Below are 21,473 nucleotides of genomic sequence, written 5' to 3' on the forward strand. Positions count from 1 at the left end.
CTTATTGTTTTTGATTCTATGACCACTGTTCACTACAAATTAACCAAAGGTGTGAATGTTCCTTAGCATCAGATGCACTTAATTTTTGAGCAATATTCTTAAGATATGCTATGTCCTATCTTGACAAAACCCAAACTCCATGGAAAATTCACTTAAGTGTTCAACACCTTTATTTTTCTCATTTGTAAGTAATACCATGTACACTCTATTACCTCTATGTCTATGTTTAGGCATTTCCAATTTCTTCAAAATTATTCCACAATATTTTGTTTCAGTAGAGATCACCAGAGTTAAGATAACCACAGCTCACTAGATTGTTTTATACTGATTTACACCTTAACAGAGTGCCTGTAAATAATCTGTTGATGTCCATTCCATCACAATGGAAGGACTATAGCATTATTCTATTCTATATGAAAATCAGAACCCAACAGATATTTTCTACTTTAAAAATACAATTTTTGCAGTTAATTCAACAATATAGTATGGTACCAAATGTGTTGTATGCTGGCCTATCCACATCAGAGACATGATACTACTGTAAATCTGTGTAATGGTAAATAAGTGTACAAGACGGCATTAAATGCATTTTGTCAGAAGCCTTTCAGCAGCAAGTGGAAGTAAAACACAGAATAATTCCTTTCTTGGTACCTCAATCCTTCACTGAATTTTCCCCTATGTATACATGTTAACACCTTCAGAAATATACATAATTAAAATGCAAAACTGGAAAGTCAAAAACAATCACAGTAACAACAAAGATAAAATAACCTTCCATACTGTATAACTAACTGTACTTAATCATCTGCTGTAAACTTTTTTCACAGGATTACAACCCAATATTGAAACAAAACTAAACAAAAGAAAGCAAAACCACCAGAAATAACCAAGGACAACCACAGACACACTGGTAAAACAGTATGTCAAGTCATTATTTGAAGGGTAATGTTTAAGCAAAACAAACCAAGACCACACACACACAAAATGTAAGTAGCCAGGCAGTCAATAAGACTGCATTTTAGATTTCAAGAGCCTTATTTGATATGGATGATCTAAGTTACCAAAAGAAAAAAAAATTAAAATATCACTTAACAACAGCAGCTGCAAGGCTGACTCGAAATAATGATTTAACATTCCAAAGCAACATTCCCAAGGATGATGAAAATGTTATTTTTCATCAACAAAACCTTAACAAATCAAGACATTACTGTTAAAACAAGCCAAATTCAGATGTCCTCTCCTCACACTGCGTTTCTTGTGCAGCACAGATTTTGCTTTTTCAAAGAATAACTAACTAAACTACCATGTGCTACTATCATTATCTATGCTAATATTTAAAAAAAAATAACAGTAAAACACAGAAGAAGAATTAATTTTATTCAGTAATACTGGCATTCTTTAAAAGAACCTAAGATAATGGATTTCTACCTTATCCCCCTTACTGAGCCTTGTTTACAGTGCATCTTCTGGCACCCCATGGAGTCATTTGAATTTTTGTCATTTGGGGTGAAGACTAAATTACAGGTTAATTTCAAAACTGCAAGTAGATGTTGCAGGCTAGATTACTGTCATAAAAGCGAAATACTATGGTAGTTACCATAGTCAGATATAAAGATTTATATAATCAGTATTTTTCTCCTGCTTTAGATGCAAGTTCAGTTAACATCTAGAAAAAAAACAGTTTTATAGAAAACTACTCAATTTCTAAGGAGGCACAACAACATTTATATATTCAAATTAAAGTTTTCAGTGATAAATCTAGCTTTTCAGAATGATGCTCAAACAGCTATAGTATTGTCTTGGTGTTATTCCTAAAGGATTAAAGTGACTGTTTTTAGGTCAAAGCTATCAATAAATGAATGAGTAATTGGAATGTCATTCAAGCAGTAGCATTAACAGTTTCCTAGTCTCTACATGTATACTGCTGAAAGCATTAATACTGTACATGCAGAGGAAAAAAAGTCAGCAAAGACCTGAAACCAAAATAAATTTAAATACTGTACTTGTTACTGGGACCTACTGCTCAAAGGGGCTGATTAAGTTTGTGTTTAAGGAGTACTGTATCTTACACACTGTGTACTGTTATAACTGGTTTTAATCTACTAAAAATCAGATATATTTGCTCAGTTGCATTCAATCAACTAACCAGTCATCCATAGTTTATTGGGAACGGGGTTTATAGAACATACAAATACTAAAACTGGTAAAGACAAATATAAAGCAATAAAACATAGAAAAGTTCTGACTCAGCAAATTGTTGGTACCACTACTGGAAAGAAAAAATTATCAAGCTTATGCTTGTACTTGAGCTTCTATAATTTAACAATCTGCAGTATTTTTTAACTGTCACAAACAGCAGTTAATTCCAAGTAAATACCAGCAGCTACTTTTGTAAGCAGTTTTTACAGTCCTTTTAGAAAATGAAAAAAGGAACTCACTGTAGGCTTCAAATTTCAAGCAGACATAACATTTTAATGTGTTTCTTGAAACAATTATAATAAAAAACTGCACAAAAGAGAATTTCTACATTTTTAAGAAAATGCTATTTAGACATAATGATTTTAAACTAACAAACAGCTGTACATGTGAAAGTATTTGGGAGTCTGTCTGTAAGAAGTTATTCATGTCAAACACCCTTTTATCCTCCCAAAGGATACTTACTACTCTAAAACATTAAAAGCCTTGTCTAAAATTACTATTTAATTAATATGGTTCAAGTCAAAAAGGAAAAAAAAAAGCCCATGTATTCATAGCAATGTTGGAAAAATTGTATTTCCAGCATCAGTTTGGAATAGTGTTTAAAGCACGAACATAGACCATCCATGCTTCATTTTGAGTTGGCCAGATACTACAGTTTTAAGTCACTCACAAATATTATCTGTTCAAGACTAAGACCTGTTCCACTTAAAGATTAGGTGTATTTTTCTGGCACTTCGAAACTTGCTCTTTTAAAAAAAGAACATATACTCTTATTTTTGAATTACAAAAGAAGCCTCAGCCACAAGTACATTTTGTTTGGCCTTTATGCAGCCCCAGAAGTGTCCTGTTTTGGCATTATTTTCCAGCCAAAGTGAAGTTCAGGTTAAGATACCAAGTTTTTTTATTCTTTTCTGTTTAGAATGGCTATGAAGTCCAAGGTATTATGGGTCCAATCTTCCAAAATATTTGTGTGGGCAATTTTAATCACACAAAGCTATCTGAAGAGCCAAAATGACTCAGTTAGTGGTAGGTTTATAGGACACACTGTACCAGGATTAGCTATACCATTCCCCCCTATTTCAGCTCCCCCCCCACTTTCAACAAGCCACTCCCCTCTTGCTTAAAGAATATAGCACTAAATCTAACCCTTTTACTTGTAATAAACAACTTTCCCAACCAGAGAGTCTGCCTGATAAAAATAAGACTCCAAATATTGATTTTAATTGGAATGAAGTGCTGTAACATTATGCATAAAGCTTTAGTGAAGTGGCAATTTACCTAAGGGGTTTACTGATTGAAAAGCTCTCAAACCTGAAATCACTAGAGAGGTAAAAAGAAAAAAGGGACTCTCTGGGGTGGGGGTGGAGGGTAGCCTGGTAAAACAAATCCCTCTCTACAAATCTGAAGCAGATGTTAGTGTAGAGGGAAGTCAATTCAGCAAGGTACAATCAGCTTTACAAAAATTATTCTGTAAAAAGAGAACAGGCTCTTGAAAGAGCTAAATGTGTTTCTGTTCATTTACTGTACTAAGGAATCTTCAAGGAGACTGGTGTTGCAATTACAACTAATCCTCCCCAAAAAATTAACTGTGTTGAAGGCTTTGTAATTTCCCTAGGTACAATTTAGCTGTCACTTACTTTAAAATTTACTCAAACATGCGTTCCGAACAGCACTAACTTCACATGTCAAGTGCTTTCCAGCCAATTGAGTCTAAACTGGAAGTCGGTGTTAAACAACTGAATGATTAGACAAGATAGCTCATTTCCCTGCTCTTTTGTTCAGAATAAAATGCCACATTTACATTATCAGACTCAACAGGATTTTCTGACAGAGGGAGAAAAAACCCTAGTGAACACTGTCCATAGCAAGCACATGAAGCCTGTCATTTACCAATCATCCTTCAAAAAGCAATAGCCATGAATGTAACTTAATTACGACCCAATGATCCTTGACGAAAAATCATCTTATCACTGTCCTGTCCCCATAGGGCAAATGAGACACTTTTGTCCTTTGGCATCGATGATGCTAAATTCCTAATTGCAATAATGGAGTAAGAGAGCCAAACATCTCTAATTTCATTGCAACACCTAAGGAGTTAAAATAAAATATTTGAAATAATGCTGCTAAAACTTGGGAAAAAACCTCTCCCCACTAGAGACATGTGTCCCCCACTAAAAACACCATTTAATTTACCAAGATTCCTATTTTTAAAAAGTGCATAGATAAGTCAAATAACTTGTAAGTGCTGCAGAATTATCTCAAAAAGAATCACAGTTGATTTTAACTGTGAAAACAACAGAAGGAAAATCGTCAAGCCACTGTATTCATGCTCTGTCTCCTACATAAGAAACTAATCAAAATGGGTTTATATGAGATTAATGACAAATGAGCACAAAATGCTCTACTGGGCAATGCTGTATTAAAATACACTAACCATTTTTAAAGAAAAACAATCCAACTATAGTCCTTTTATCATTTAAAATACAGGTATTAACAGCTTGTGTTCCCCGACTACAAAACTACAAAATAATTTACTCATATGGGCTGTAACTTAATGCTTTCATAGTTTACCTGCAAATTTTCTTCCCTCTGCTTAAGAGCACTTCTTATATCTCAGGAATTAGTAAATTTCAACCCTGAAGAATTTTGTTTCTTTTCTCAAAGGTGAGTTTGTAGAGAACTTAAGGCAAAACTACAATCCTTACAAATCTTTATAATTTGTACATTATGTAGGTATCACAAGTTTTTCTAATTATCAGCAGGTGGAAGAACCACTTCAAAAGTAAGACATATTTTAAGACAAAGTACAAGTTCTTTATATCCTTGCAGATTTTTGTCACACAGTCCAAGGAAGGTTATCACATTATATGTTAGACCACGATGATATGGACTGTCTCAATTTTTAATGTGATTTTTCCGTCTTGAGAAACTGTTCAAGGTCATAAATAAAAATCAGAAATTTCAATGCAGGGGGTAGTTCCCTTACTCAGTATCAGAAAAACTGTAAGGTAAGTATGGGTTCTTTTTCTGGTTACTTCAGTTAAATATTTCCCGGAATATTAAAGGCAAAAATGTCCATTCTACTAGAATGCTGGCTTTTGTAAAGTTATGCTGTCCACCATCAACATTTTTTTCATTTCCATGTTAAAACTTTTAACTTGCACTAGGACTTAGTAAGAACTTAAGAATATTCAGGACTGGAAAAAATGTGTGGATGAAAACATTTTATACCTGTAATTGTTGAAATCTTCAAAAGACTCCTTTACAAGCAATTAAAAAGTGTGAAATAAATTAAGAACACAAAACACTAGTATAACCACTACTGTGGAGCATTTTTAAATACCCCAGAGCTTATTTCAGAGGCATACTGATGACCTGCAGCTAAATGACAACATTTCAGCATGATACTTGAGCTGCAGGATGGCAAACAATAAGCCCTACTACTGAAAGAAATGACTAACACTTCAGTCACTCATAACTTTCAAAATACTCTTGGCATATATAAGAAAAACAAACCAACCCCAAACCACAGCACCTCCCCCTTGCCAAAAAACAAACACCCCACTGAAAATGCTGTTATTCCTCCTAAGCAAATTATGTAGGAAAAAACCTTCCAAATTCTGCCTACCATCAGAGAAGATCAAGTCTCCACCCATAAGATGGGAAAAATCCATAAGAAACTGGCTTCCTTTGTGTTTTGTTTATATACATGAAATATATTTGCACCTCTGGAGTTGAGAACCAATGACTTCAAGCCATTCAATTCCACAGTCCGGAACTACTTTCTCCTTCATCAATCTAGTCTCAATCTAGTTCCTTTATTAATAATAAAGCTCCAACTTAATTTTTCCCAAAAACTTATACTCCAAAAAAAGAGAGGAATCAAAATAAACTAACACTTATTACTGTCCCGTTTTCATCTGCACATGATCACACCTTTATCTACATCATCATACACTACACCTCAAATGAAAAGAGCTGAAGTAGCACCAGGTACAACTCGCATGTCAATGTGCATAAAGCAATTATGCAAAATGCAGCTGCTCTTATGCACACTGCAAAGCATATCAGATATTTTTCCGACACATTAGTTACATATGATTGCAGTTAAATTACTTTCATAAATATCTGCCTGGCTTGTGATGCAACCAAGGCAGAGTCACTGACTACGAAGATGTACACTATATTCTTAACTGTTGACCACTTTGCTAAAACACTGTTTTTAAAAAAGAATATGCACACATCTACTAAGAGTTAGCTCTTGCTCAAGAATTTTCAGTACAGAAATGTTATACAGACCTTGCATACCCAGAATACTTACAAGAACTAAAAGCCCCTACATGGCTGACTTATATGATACTAGGAAAAATTCATTTATTTCATAGGTATTATATTTATGCCAATAACATTTTGTTTACATGAGCCAAATCTCAAGAAATTGATTCATAAACTCTAGCTACAAGTGTTGAAAATACAGGAACTAGATAAGTGACATACAAATGAATAATAAAAGGACTGTGCACATGGTAAAGGAAAAGTGACTCTTGCCTCAATTTTAAAAGGAAATTATTATAAAATTCATATACATGTTAATTCAAATATCCTACACCTCATAATGAAAACTCATGCAAAGGAATAAAACACATGGAATTAAAGATATTTCCCACCATAATGCCTGTACAAAATTCTCTAATAATTTACATTTTCTCTAATAAATGCTACTACAAGTATATACAGGCAAAACCCTTCAAACATAACAGACCAGACAGTATTTTCTTTGAATTTTCAATTCAGCCACATAGCAGCCTACTGGCAATGATATAAAATTATTTGAATTACATGAATTAAAAATACTTTAGTATTCAACAACCACCCTGCAACTCACCTGAGATATACTGGAAGGCACAGCAAAATAATGCTGTTTTGATGTGGAAACATGTTCCACTTAACCACAAGAGCTGAGACTGCACCTATCATGTTCTGAATAGCTATCTTGTCAAACAGACTTTAGAACAAACTAATTCATAAGCATATTCCAACATATAGCCACTTCATCTCTGATGTGCCCATAAAACACAGCTGCTGCTCCCAGAGATCATGACATGATGTCTAGCTGATGAAAAGAGACTTAGCTAAATGAAGAAAACATATTAGTTCATTACTGCTCTAAGATCACTTCAGTAATTGCACGTGCGTGAGCACTTCCAGACATATACGCGCAGCTGTGAATTGCATACACAGGTCATAGAACACATATAAAAATCATAACTTGGTTCATCTGAAGCCCAGGCATAGCTTACTTTTCAAGGTGAACTGTAATCAGAGGGGCATGAAGGGCAGCAGTTTGCACCAACCCCAGGTTTGCAATGGCGTCATGTAATCGATTCACTGTTTCAACTTCACCTCGCATGGCAGCGGCATTAAGAATGCGGAGAAAAGATGCAACTGCTCTGCCCGAGATAGGAACATCCTTCTCTTTCATCTCCGTTAGAATGTTAATAGCATCTACAATGAAACAACACAAAAGACCCTTAGGTAATTTCATGTAGGGAAAACAAACTGCTATTAAAACAGCATTTCAAACCCAGCAGGAATGTAAATTCTGGTGTATAATGCCGATTTCAAGTTAATTACTACTTGCATTTCTAAACGAGACTACAATTATAAATCCACAATAGCATGGTTTTATCATTTTCCTGCAACTTTGACTACAAATTATAGATAGGAACTGTGTGCCCACTCTGCACCACATAACCCTGTACAGCCTGCCCTATAGCTGCAAGATTCTACTAAATGGATGCTTTTATCGTTCAATGCTAACATCTGCTAAATCACTCCATTGTTTCTTCAGCAGATGGCTTGTCACGAGGCCAGATAATAAAGATATGTTTACACTGTATATACAGCCAGACTAATGGTCTGATACCGATAGGGCCTGTTTGCTGTGTCGATACTAATTAGCCAAGGAGAGCCAATGAAAGCTTTCTAACAGACTGCATGTTAAAACATTAGGTTCATTAAGCTTCATTAGTAAGGCGGAAACAAACATTTTTGTATATGGAATAAGTGCATTTTTATAATGTTCTTAATTACTGCATAGACAGAATGTTTTGACCACTTTACGTTTGGCTACATTTCTGAATTATTTTATTTTCTGAGGAACATTTATGGTCTTAAAAGCAAGCTCATATTTTCAAACTGCTTAATGTAGAGGTGGACATGATCTGATTTATTATGATTTGGGCAACATCAGCTTTGTTTATTATTTTTGTAACAGTAAGCTTCATAAAAGGCCAAGACAAATTTCAAAGGAAGATCTTACATGAAAAAAACTGTATTTGCTTTTTTTTTTATTTTACAGTGTTTTAAATAAAACCATTACATTTTGTGTCTAGGCTTAGACCATGTTTTATAGTGTTAGTGTAGTTGTTACTCTACAAAATCATAGAACTCAATATTCAGAATTACCTTTTAAAGCCAATGATAGTCTAGAGTTCTTTTTAAAGATCAACCAAATCATGTAAACCACAGAATTATATTAGACTAAATTACAAAAATGAAAGAGCTAACAGCTTAATGCAAATATCTAGAAATATAAAATACGCAGTTTGTAGAACACACATTAAAAAGCCAAAATTTCCAGGAAGTTTACAGATTAAACATAAAATTAAGAGCAAACACAAAAAAGAATAGTAACAGAAAAATATATACTTTATGAAAAGTTAAAAATTTTTTTTGCAGTACTTGGCTCTTATGAGAGGGTTATGTTTATAGGTTTTATGTTCAGCCTTCAGACCTTCTTAAGCAAAAACAAAGCCATTAGTCTAGGCACATACGCAATTTGTGCCATAAGTCATGATCTTCAAACTCAATCCAAACAGCAATGCTAATAAAAACTAGCTGCAGAAATGCAAAAAGCACTGAGCTGTGCAAATGTAAATGACAAGCTTGCCAATCCATTAAAACTAATGGCCTGCACTGTCCAAGCATCTCTGGTTGAATTCACATGCAAATTTGTATGCAAAATGTTCAAGCACTTTTCAGGACATGATATACCATTAATATCAAGTCACATTTTTATTCTCAAGGCAAGATACCTTTATTATATAGCAGAAACACACAATGAAAGCAAATGGATTACCTTCCAGTCTACCATGCTTTTCTAAGACTTCTACCAGTGCTACGTACTTTCCACTGTCAAGAGCAACAGGTGAATTCTTAGGGAAGCTGGAAATTAAAGCATCAAGAATTTTATCAACAGAGGCTCACATTTTATAGCTTCTGCTTAAAGATTTATTTTTCAAAGTATATAACACAGCAACAGCACTAAGAGCTAAAAATTATAGTAAGTCTTAAAGGAAAAATATGATAGAATGGAAAAGATGCATCATTAGAACATGATTTAAAAATACAATCCACACACCTTTCCACCCTCAAAAGCCAAAGGTTATGTTTCTGAGAAAGAGTCATATGGTTTAATTAATTATGTGGTAGTTATTGCATAAAATAGGGTATTTTTCAGAAGCCAGGGAAGAAAACAGTGCAGATGACTGGAACAGGGCTATATTCTTTTTGATCGAGAGATTGAAACTATTTGCCTAAGTTACAAGCCCCTATTTTGAAGTTTCTGCTCTGCGTTGTTTCTTTCCTCTGAAGTACTAAAAGTTAGTTCCTTCACCACTGTTTCTTTGTATAAAAATCCAAAGAGGCACTTTGCAATGAGGCTACGCTTGAGGCAGATCAGTAAAAATGTGTTACCGCAGTTAAAATCCAGCAGAAGACTGAATTTCACTTCCTGCAAGCTCACACTGGGGACTGTGCGAGAGCAGAACTACAGCCAAAGCCAATACACAACCCCTATTTGTAGAGTGGCAAAATTCTTTATATTAACAGTTCAATCATTTCACAAAATTTCTAACACCAGCACAGTATAATGAGCACCTGCCTGCCAACCTACTGCAAAACCTAAGCAAGTACTTTGTGGGTGTATGTGAGAAATACCCTGAAAGTCACATATAACTTGTTTTTTATTCACTACAGCACCAGATCAAAAGGAGTCTTTTGAGGGAAAAAAAGAAAGGGGCAAATAGAAGGACCATCTGTAAGAATTTGCTCCGGGCTAAGTCATGCATGGCATGTTTTAGCTGGGAGCTAACTTTTACTGCCAAAATACAAAGAACTGAATATAAAAATTTAAAATAGAATACTTATTGACAGTCTTAAAGTAACACTACTCAAACACTGCTATTCTAAAAACACTATAGGTGTCCTGCACTCTAAACACATTCTAGGTGCTTTGTAACACACAGTACAGGTACCCATCTTTAACTGAAAATTAAGCCAAAATTAAATTTAGACACTATGCATATTTAAAATAAAAATAAAACACACTTCATGTAGCAATCTGCCTTTTTCAAAATAAAAATAAAATAAAATTACTGACCACACAAAGTAGCTGCTTCTAATGTTCAATTACACAAAGCAAATTTTTTGTTTCCAAAAACCACACCCATGACTGTTTTAAATGCACATACATTGTTGGGGAAAACTAATTAAAAATGGATGAGGGGGTTAATACCCAACCTACTTAATTCAACAAGGTCTGTGTATCAGCATAAATCTCTGTGACATGTTTCAGTGCCGGTGTACTTACACTTTTTCTTTCAGGTTCATTGCCTCTTCTACATTATCATGTCGACAGCACAAATTTATTAAGGCTGCATAGCCACCGACAACCATGTCCGGTTCGTATTTGGTTTTCACTTCAAGGGCTTTTTGCATATTCTAAAAAAGGAACAAAGCAAAGATGTGAACAAGAGAAAAAGTCAATCTGACATTATGAATCTTATACATTCAGTGTGCAGTTACATGACTGCTTTAGTGCTTTTAGTAGTGTACGACCATATATATGAACACACAGTGTTGTAATGCTTTAGGAAATTTTAAGAATGAAAGCTGTTTCGCAAACATTTTTGTAGAACAGCTTTTACATTAATTTGAGAATAGACTTCTAAATAAGTTTTCTTGCTTTGTATTTATATTTCCTGCACTTTTTAATGTAACATTTCTTTTTTTTTTTTTAATCCCAAAACCATGAACATGACTAACTCATATTCTAAAACAGTTCTTACTTATTTGGAATTCATAGCCATTTTCACCTGGTACACTGCCAAACGCATAACAAAACTACTTTCTAAAGAATAAGAAACCACTTAATAATTCCATAGAAAGCTTGTTTTTCTATAAATTCTTATTAATACATTTGACCACTTTCAACTTGCAATGGTGTTTGCATTCTAGGCTTATTTCATATGCAAAACTGTAGAGATACACAGCCGAGATACACAACTCTTTCTGAATTGTGTTCGTAGCAGCAGAGAATATTGTGCTATCATCTGCACAACTGTTACTGTTCCTATATATCCAGCTTTACAGGCAGGATCATACTGAACAAGAAACTGAACAAAAGTGTGGTGATACCCCACCACAAATTACAGACACACACTAAATGAATGTAAACTACAGCTGGACGCCTGCCGAATGAAGGCAAGAGACCCTTTATCTCAGAAGAGCTTTCCTCCTGCAGGAAAATGGAATTTCAATCCCTGCATTAACAACCTAGTAATATTTGAATTGCAAATGACTAGTGCATGTATCAGTTGCTTGACAATCTAGATATAAGAGACCGGAGCCATGGCTTGAAAGGACATTTGGCATGTATGATAAACCTATCACAGCTGTTACTATCATTCACTTTGCAGATTATTGTAAACAAACTTCAGCAACCCCAAAACATGCCATTCAAGGTGTTGCTGAAATTAGTTAACCTTTTGATTTAATTGCTTTTTGCACTTATGTTTGATTTATAAGCATCAAACCATGAAACCTGAAGCACTGCACTTGTCTTTGCTTAACTGTGTCTTTCCATAACACAGTCATTTATGTCCCTTTAAAAATATAGCTATGTGTTTCCAATTATCTCTGCATTGCTTAAGATACCTCTTCTTCACAAAGAGCAAGTATGAGCTGTTTCAAGACATCTGTAATAGGCTGGTTTTCAGCTTTTCGCTGTTCTAGTTTCTTCTCCAAAGCAGACACGTCAGATTTAGCACTCTAAATGGAGGTAACAGAAAGAATGTCAATTGTGAAAACACCCTTCCCTGAACAACTTGTCGGATCACTTTAATAAAAGACAGACAAAATAATCCTCTTCCTTCATACTTGATGAATTTTTTTAATCATTTAAGGTGCTTTTATCTGTTTAAATAGTACATACTAATTGAAGACTTGAGTCAGAATACAGTAAAAATAAAAAACCCCAACATTAAGTCACACATCTACAAAGGTCAACGTTACTATTTCTCTCACTCAGTTCTTTGTGTTCAGGGAAGTAGGGAAGAGCAAGCAGCCTGTTTCTTTTTCCATCTCCACTTTGCTCAGATCAGAAATGTAAAGACTTGACACTTGACCATTAGGAGCAGTATGGATTTATATGGTTCCTGCCACTCAAGTGGATCACTGTAATTTTACAAGCATGAATTAAGCCTCACACCACTACTGTTAACTAACTAGAACTTTCAAAAGAATATATACCAGGCAGGGAAACTGAGGCATGAGACCTCAGCCAACTCCAAGGTCAAGTATCAGGTCTCTATGAAAATCTGGATAGCCTTTACTCCTACTCTGGAAAGTAACCTCTGAACTTCAAATGGTAGATTTAAATAACATAAATATTCTTCCATGACCTGAAAGCTAGTGATTACACTTCATGAAAACCCCATATCCAAACAGTATTATTACAGTAAGAACGGTGAATTTACTTACTTCTGGAATGTTGTCTGTAGACAGGGTTTTTTTATTACACAGTAACCTTACATCCTGAAATTCAGTAAGACAAAAATATCACTGATCTCCCCCAAAGATCAATCTCTAAGTAAGCATATCATACTCCAAAGGTTCAAGATAATTATATAATAGCAATGGTAAAAAAAAAACTGTGTTCTGCAGCATTATTATACTGACTTGAAACAGCACTTATTAAATGTATCCCTTTCACATTAGAAATTAAACTAGCTACAACAGTGAAAAATCATAGAAAGGTTAAAAGGCTTACATATAATCACTGCATGAAGATATTTATTTTGCAAAGGAGAATATATTCAGAGATTTTTTTTTTAGATTCAAAGTAATTGCTATAGAACCACAGACCTTAATTAATTCAGGAACTTGAGAGGAGTCCAGCAGTCTGCAAATGCCGCTGTAGTGGCTTGTAGGGATAACTATATTCTGTACCAAGAGGTGGGAAAAAAATTATGAGTTTTGAAACAGAACCAAACTGAAATTTGTCTAACAGAAATTATCTCAGATGTAATTCAAGTCTGCAGCTCTTGCATGTCATTGAGAAGTGGTCTGGTTGTACTTAAAAGCAGCAATTTCAAACCTAATAGATACATGTCAGGCAGGACAGGCATTATGTAGCAAAAAATGAAATGGTACCATCTTCTTCAGCTGATGGAAGTATTGTCTCAAACGCTCCTCCTTGGCCTGTACCTCTGAGTCACTCATGCTGTCAATCAAGTGATAAAGAAAATAGCCAACAGCTTCTGTGGAAAAAAACAAGAGAAAGCATTCCACTAAAATTACCGAGACTGTCATGTTATCAAGATTAATTTATAAGAAATCATTTTGGTGTGAGATGTCACCCTGATGAGAGGCTCTGAAATGGCAACAATGATCACTGAGGCATAGAGATTATGTGGTTTGGGAGCACATATCTAACTGGTGAGTGAAAGGAATATTAATTATTTTCAGACCTAGTGACAGCTTTTCAGTACAGAATCTTACTTCAATCTATTTTTTCCACTACCGTGTGACAGAAGTGGTACTGCCCAAGGCCTTCCCCCCCTTTCCTGCCTGCTACCCCAAATAGTTGCCACAAATATTTTGTCATTGCTCAAAAGAAAAAACAGATTTCTAACACTTTGCATATTTATTCTGTACATTTTACCCATTATATTCCATTACCAAGTTACATTAAATATTGTAATATTAATATAAAAGCATGCAAAAATATTTTAACAATTTGAGCAAGTAACACTGAAGAAACTGCCTATTAGCCAATGAAAATTAAGATGAACAGATTTCATCAAATTATGCTAAGTTTCTTATCTATGCAGTGTAAAAATATGTGGGGTCCTGTAGCTCCTCCCAGAACAGCAAGAGTATCAAGTACTGCCTTCTCAAAGGTTACTTGTCCCCATATCTCCTTGCCTCTCTAGTTCTGAAAGGAGGGGGGAAACCAAACCTTTAAAAAAAAAAACCACATTAAACAAAAAAAGCATACTTATTTCAAGGTAGATTTGGGATACTAAGTACCATTTGGCCTCACAAAATCAGTACCTTTACTACTAAATGTAAAAGTAGGTTGAAAAACTACCATTTTTTAAAAGTATTTAAGCACTGTATTCCTTCTCCATTTTGATCTATACATTTAGAAAAATAAATAATTATCAGTAAGATTTGTTTATAATTCTAAAAAAAATATCTCGTGGCTCTCACAGAATATGCTCTGATTATTTGAATCAGGATTTTACCCAACATGTTTTCAAATTTCACTTTCAAAAAGAAGCAATCAGTGTTTACTGTTGTAATCCCTCAAACCCATCATTACACAGAAGAACGGATTTGTGGATAAGTTACAATCATAGAAATTGAAACTCTACCAGTTGGTCCTGGAGGCGTCAGGCAATAACGTTCATCCTTGTACAACAGTTCTGTTATCTGGTGAGACAGAATAATCGTACATTGCAGCCAAAAGAAGCAAGCAAGGACAAATAGTATCTGAAATTGAATTCTCAAAATAATAAAGCATCTCTCTGTTAAAGTATTATTCTTTACCACATCATAGTCATTCTCTAAGAAACACAAAGGAGGTTTTTTTTTGTAAATAATAGGGCTTTCTTGAAAAAATATTGCAACAGAAATGCTTTCTGAGGTATAGCATTAAGACAGAGAACACTCTAGTATTCTGTTTATATATCGTTCTACAGGAAGTTAGCTATCCTAAGACACTGTGTCACTCCTGAAGATGCTACAATTACGTTCAAATTTACCAAAAGGCTGAAATTGTCCTAAAAAGCTTATTATTTTTTATATTTGACAGAAGCAAATACAAAAAAAAAAAAAAAAAGAAAAAAAAAAAAAAGGAACATTTATCATGCTCTGCTAGAGTTAAAGTAACTAGTACAGGTAGTTGTAAATAATTGTAATTTTGAATGACAAAACATGCGTTCATAAAAATTAATTACATTCAGCTACATTTAGCACTCATTTGATCCATCATGCAAACAAAAGAAATATATAGATTTTACTTCCTCTGAAAGAAAAGAAGCATTTACCCAAAAGCTCCCCACATCTTACATACAAATACTTTAACCCAAACAACATCACTTTAAAAATCATTTGACTCTTCTTAAGGAAATTAAATCATTCTTATGAATTAAATCTTCAGTTAAAAGCTGAAATTTTGTATCAAGAATATTTGTTTTATCTCCCATGATTCTAGAATGCAATCTCAAAGAAGTCAGGAGATGCATTTTCACTGCCAAAGTGCTGTGTTTTAAGTAATGACAAAAGAAAAGGAACCCTCACCTTCAATTGTTGATGAAAATGGATAAATAAAGACAGAAAAGACCAAATGTACAACTAAATATCTTATCTATTACTTTTCTACCAACACCATAGACACTGTTCACGGTTAAACTACAGCTTCTTTCTGCCCTTTTCCCCTCATCTTCCTACAAATCAATACACACTGGAATAAAATCCAAGGAAGTCATAACAGCTCTTTTGAATCAAATATCAGAGTATGAAAAGGAATGAATTACAGAAAAAAATGCATCATATTATTTTTGTTTCTAGATGGCTATTTTTTTTCCAAATTAGCATTTCTTATTTTAGAAGTTCAATACATGTATTTACTCCTAAACTTAGTGAAGACAGTAACATTCTTCTTCCATTGTGATGAAAAACAGAATTAACTCTAGATATTACTTCACATGCAGACCACCATTACTTCAGCTCTGTCCTTCAAAATTATTTTTATAATGGGACCAATAAGAGAACCCCCTTTTTTCTTTCCCTGCTCTCCCTTTTTTTATAAATGCGAAAAAGGAATGAGAGAGGCAGTAGACAAAAATATCCTCTTAGCAGAATCATCACAGAGCATTAAAAGGTAGTAAAATGCAAAAACATCTGGAATTGATTATACACAAATCATTGATCAGTGACTTTTCAAATATCAATTTCCACTTCATTCCAAGATTTCTTTGCAAAATCTAAAATGTACTTTTATTAATCAGCAGTCACAATACTGAAGATTAACAATAAAAAGCACAGTGCATCCCTTCCCAAATTCTGAAACCACATCCAAAGCACTAATCTACTGTGTTCGAATACTGTGCAAAATGCAACAACTAAGTTATATTCCAGTGTCTCTCTAATGTAGTCCTAACGTAGGGTCATGCAAGATGATCAGTAATTTCCCTTTGAGTTCATCCAGGTAATTTCTTTTATCTGGCTTTGACTTTGATGCTTTAAGTCATATAACAGAAACTCAAAAACTAAGTCTGCATTACTATTTTGTTAGCACCAGTGTAAGGACAGGGAGAAAGTTTAAGGAGGGCAGGAAAGTGAATTGATGCCTGATGGCACAGTCATGGCACACTTTGGTCCAGAAGCTACGACCACCTTCAGCAGTAACTACATTGAGCTAGAAATTGCAGTAGAATAAGCTAAATGACATGGTGACACCACACTTTTTTTCACAATTCCACTTAACTGTCTGATTTGAAAACTCAGTTTGATACACTTGTCCGATCTGCCACTGACAGAAGTCTTGCTCAAATCAGCAGGTCTACCATCTTCAGTGTCAGAATTCAGATTTACAATAATGCACCATAAACATGCAATGCCTAAAGAATCTTGATTTTATTTACAGTTTTATCTCCACTTACCTTGCTCCATAGATGTACATCATCTGAGCTGAAGAGGGCAGCAAAGGATAACAAAAGCAACAAAAATGATTTTACTCTTGTCGCTTTCTTTAAAACACAGAACATTAACATCTTATTTAGATGAAATTAAAATACAGTAATTGCCATGTACTGTTTAAACCAATTTTGTACATAATAACTTTAGGATAATAGCTTTTCACTATACTCAATATGGTCATAATTTCTGCTAAAAAACTTAAAATAAACATTCCAAACAGATCACTTATGACTAGAAAGTGTTTTAGTTTTGGTCTCAGTTCAAATTTTTAACATATCCTAATTGTATTTTTTTTTTATACTTCTCTATTTAGAATTTCAAGAAAATAAACTTCACTCAAGCTACACTCTACATAGAAAGCACTTTATACATGGAATTTTTTAGGGAAAAAAATCTAACTCTCCTTTGCATTAGACTTTTTATACACCAAGATAACTACAGGCAATTAAAGTAATTAATTAAATTGATTAATGCATTTATTCTATGAATAAAATAATATAATCAAATCTCTTAAGGTATAATGATCATTATAGTGAGAGAAACACATAGTATTTTAAAAAGCAGAAAACAAACCAGAGTTTCTCCAGCCACAGATTGAAAAAGAACTTGAGAAAGAACACTTCTCTGTACATCATGAGGTTACAACCAAAAATCATGTCAACCTGTTCAAAGTATAAAAACCCTGACATCTTGATGTAAACCAGCTGTCTCAAGTAATAAAAACCTGCTACTTTCCTGTAATTCATACAACTTCAAAATTCTCATTAGAAGCTCTAAATTTCCAATAACTGTAACTTTTCAACAACTATAAAATATTATTAACATGGGCAATGGTAAGAGAATAAAAACTTAGGACAATTTTATCTTCCTGCTATTCTCATAAGAGGAAAATAAGATGTCAGTCTGAACAGACGCACAAAAACTTGAACACATTCACAGAAATTTAGGATTTTATTTAGGAAGTTCAAGTGTATGAAACATTTGTTCTTTCTGTGCAACTGCCACTTGTATTTGAAAATGAATCAAATGCAGGTCCACACAGAGGGAAAAGAAAATGCTATCTGTGAGGTTAGTTAAGCTTTGTTGGGTGAACTCACTCCACCACTGACAGCATGACAATGAACCGCAGATATCAAATGCATCAATTTCCTAAAGTACTTGACTTTGAAACAGTAATGGTACATCAGGCAAATAGAAGGGAGTACTTGGAAGCAGTTACTAGAGAAGAGCAGTTTCAACAAAAATCCATAAACTAGTCTGCCACAGACATTGTTCATGTGTCCCTGGCATCCCTACCCTGTACTTTTGCACTCCAAACCTGAACTTTGTTCATTGGAACACTCAAGACCTGCATTTAGTCATAAAATTTTGCTGTCGTTTTTACAAAACCTACAAATATTCTTTCTTCTCTCCTATCATACCATCAAGTTTCATGCTCGGGCTGTTATAGCCATTAAGTTTAAAACAGAAAAGGCAACGTGACTAGGTATGCTTTTAGAAATAATTTAAGGGTAAAATCAGAGCACAGGCAGTCTTGAACACAGTGTCTGAAACCAGGTAGAAAGAAAGGCAAACAAAAGAATATAAAATGGATAAACAAAACTTACGACGTAAGTGTATAAAAGTGGCAAGGAAAGCTGAAGTAAAGTGAAAAAACCACCACCACCCCATACCCCCCCAAAAAAATCACATCAAAACATCCCTAACCTTAATTTCTATCAGAATTCTGAGCTTTTAGCCCAGATGTCCAGTAACTTGTAATCAGAACAGCAGGAATTCTTCCCGTTATAAGGAGAGTAACTGTTTCACTTTGGCAGGCTACGTTTTTTAGCAACTAGTTTGCTAGAAAGATGATGACATTTTAAAGATACTTTAAATCACATTCTGCACACCTGCACAGTTCCCCAGTGATAGGTACATTTCAGGCTAGGGTTGACTGTGTATGGTAAACTGGCATAGTTTGCTTTCTAGTGAAAATCCTATTTCAGTTGGATATTTATCTATACTTATAGAGAAAAAATGTGTTTAGAAAATCTGTTACTTTAATTAATGCATCTGCAACAGATGATTATGCAGCTGACTATTAAAGGAATAGCAGTATACTCCTACTGGATCTAAAATATTATTTCACTTATCCCTTGGATAACAAAGCCAGCTAGGCCTAGCTAACAAAAAAAATTTCAAAACTGGTTTGCTTTTTCTCCTCTTTTCCCATGATACAACAGGTCCAGCTAGATAGAATATGCAATTTTCTATGAAATTATTTTTGTCACATTCATCTGTTACGTTTTACTAATATCCAACCAAAACAGTTCTAATTCATACTCATTACAAAATTCCAGGAAATAACAAGATCAGCCTTCAAACCCTGGTCCTGAGTAATATTAGGTGACTTCTCTTGTTCCCTACAGCAAAAGCATGCTGAAAAAACCCTATCATTCCCAGTCCTAAACATTTGACTGGGGCAAGCAGTGCATGATAGAAGTGCCTGCTAATTCACATATACTTTCATGAACTTAAGAGAATCTTGCAAATACACAAGGAACCTTCCTTGCAGAATGGGAGCATGACTATGAACACAAAGTCCTGGCAATGTAGCTCGGAACTAGGTGTTACATGTCAGTATTCAGGAGCCATATTAACCCAGAGGGCACAGAAAGTTAGCAGATGTAGCAGAATAAGCCAGGCTCCTACTGGTAGTTCATCTTCATCAAGCACCCTATTACTTTACTGGCTAATAGTGACAATCTTTAGGGATATTTTACAGTAGCATAGCTGTTTATAAAAGAAAAGTGAATAAAGATAACCCCCAAATGTTTACTACCCTAAGTTTATATACTGGCACATAGGCAGAACAAAGAATAATGAAATTCTTTTTCATCTACTACATAAAATGTTTCAAGTGTATGCTCATATATAGAAGAGGCAAGGAAAATGAGGAAAGCAGGGAGGAACAAAAGTATCTCCTACTAAACGTGGAATGCTACTTTTAAAACATGGACCAGGGGACAAAAGACTGGACAGACTTGTGTTTAACAAGACAAAAAAGAGAGGAAACTTTGTTACACAGGATAAAGGAAGTATTCATATAACAACCTTACCTTTTAAAACCAAAAATGAGGCTGTTTCTAAACAGACGATAATCTATAGCAGGTATGTTTGCTGAAGACACTGTAAATGAAAGAAATGTTTCTCAATAGTCATTGTAAGAAAGTCCCTGAACTGCAACAACTCAGCAAATCATGTAAATAGACCATCACTTGAAAAGATATTTTGATAGTTTACTAAATGCTGACAAACATTTATAAACCAAGATTTAAAATATCAAAGCATTTGAAACAGTCCTGGTTTTATCAGCTCTAAATCTGATCCATTTCAAAAGCAATCAAATATTCAGAGTGAGAAGTTTTCCCTCTATATTACCTTTAATGTTAATTGTTAATAAATCAGCTTTTTATATGAATTATTAATTGCATAAAGCATCTTTGTCTGTAATAAAGTAAAAGACCAATTCCAAAAAGCAAAACAAATCTGAAACTATATTAATCAAGAAAACCTGATATATTAGTGCTGGAACAAAAAAGTTCCACTGATGGCAAATGGTTTGCTAATTGTTTCAGACTGAACACCTGCCTTAAAATAGGCTTCAATTTTTGTCTTTTATTTTTTAAATAATTATAAAAATAAAATTTAAAAAACACAAGCAAAAATCAATAGCACAATGCTTTCTTAAGTGTTTGCTTCTGCTCATATAAATTCCCTGACCAGAAAGAAAAAGCAGTTCCATGTAAAGTGCTATCCACTGAATTACATTAAATCTAAGGGGGGAAAAAAAGAGACAAATATACAGTTCTACACGTTGTTATATACAATAATATTTGAACACAAAGTAAATGGCAAAATCACTTAAAATTAGATGTCCCTGAGAGGTAATTTACAGCTATGCTTCATGTTCTCATCTTTACATCACTTCTTGACTAAATATTCCATAACATTCTACCTTCTTCCTAGAGAATTGCTGTTTCTCACTCCAGCATCGTAGACCAGCAAAGAAAAAAATACAGTAGTGGGTGCATTTATGTCCTGTATGAAGTTATCATCATCTCACTTCAGCATCACAATGGAATTAACTGCTGTAAAACCCTGACTGCACAGGGCCCTTTCAGCAAGGGCTGCAATATGGTAGAAGATAACCATGAAGAAGATAAAATAAAAACACCAGC

General features: G+C 34.2%; 1 protein-coding gene across 2 annotated transcripts in view; it reads right to left on the reverse strand.

The window, feature by feature from the left end:
* The window catches only part of LRPPRC (leucine rich pentatricopeptide repeat containing), an 85,449-nt gene that overhangs the window by 37,663 nt on the left and 26,313 nt on the right, over positions 1–21,473 (reverse strand). For both annotated transcript variants that reach the window (XM_021526450.2, XM_021526451.2), the window contains exons 14-23: positions 20,352–20,421; positions 17,214–17,241; positions 14,922–14,979; positions 13,696–13,802; positions 13,408–13,485; positions 13,024–13,077; positions 12,199–12,312; positions 10,853–10,983; positions 9,341–9,426; positions 7,500–7,704 (exon numbers count right to left, since the gene is read on the reverse strand). In XM_021526450.2, coding sequence (XP_021382125.1) covers positions 7,500–7,704; positions 9,341–9,426; positions 10,853–10,983; positions 12,199–12,312; positions 13,024–13,077; positions 13,408–13,485; positions 13,696–13,802; positions 14,922–14,979; positions 17,214–17,241; positions 20,352–20,421 — 931 coding nt within the window. The remainder of the gene's footprint in view (positions 1–7,499; positions 7,705–9,340; positions 9,427–10,852; positions 10,984–12,198; positions 12,313–13,023; positions 13,078–13,407; positions 13,486–13,695; positions 13,803–14,921; positions 14,980–17,213; positions 17,242–20,351; positions 20,422–21,473) is intronic.

The sequence above is a fragment of the Lonchura striata genome, chromosome 3, assembly GCF_046129695.1.
Source record: "Lonchura striata isolate bLonStr1 chromosome 3, bLonStr1.mat, whole genome shotgun sequence".
Lineage (NCBI taxonomy): Eukaryota > Metazoa > Chordata > Aves > Passeriformes > Estrildidae > Lonchura > Lonchura striata.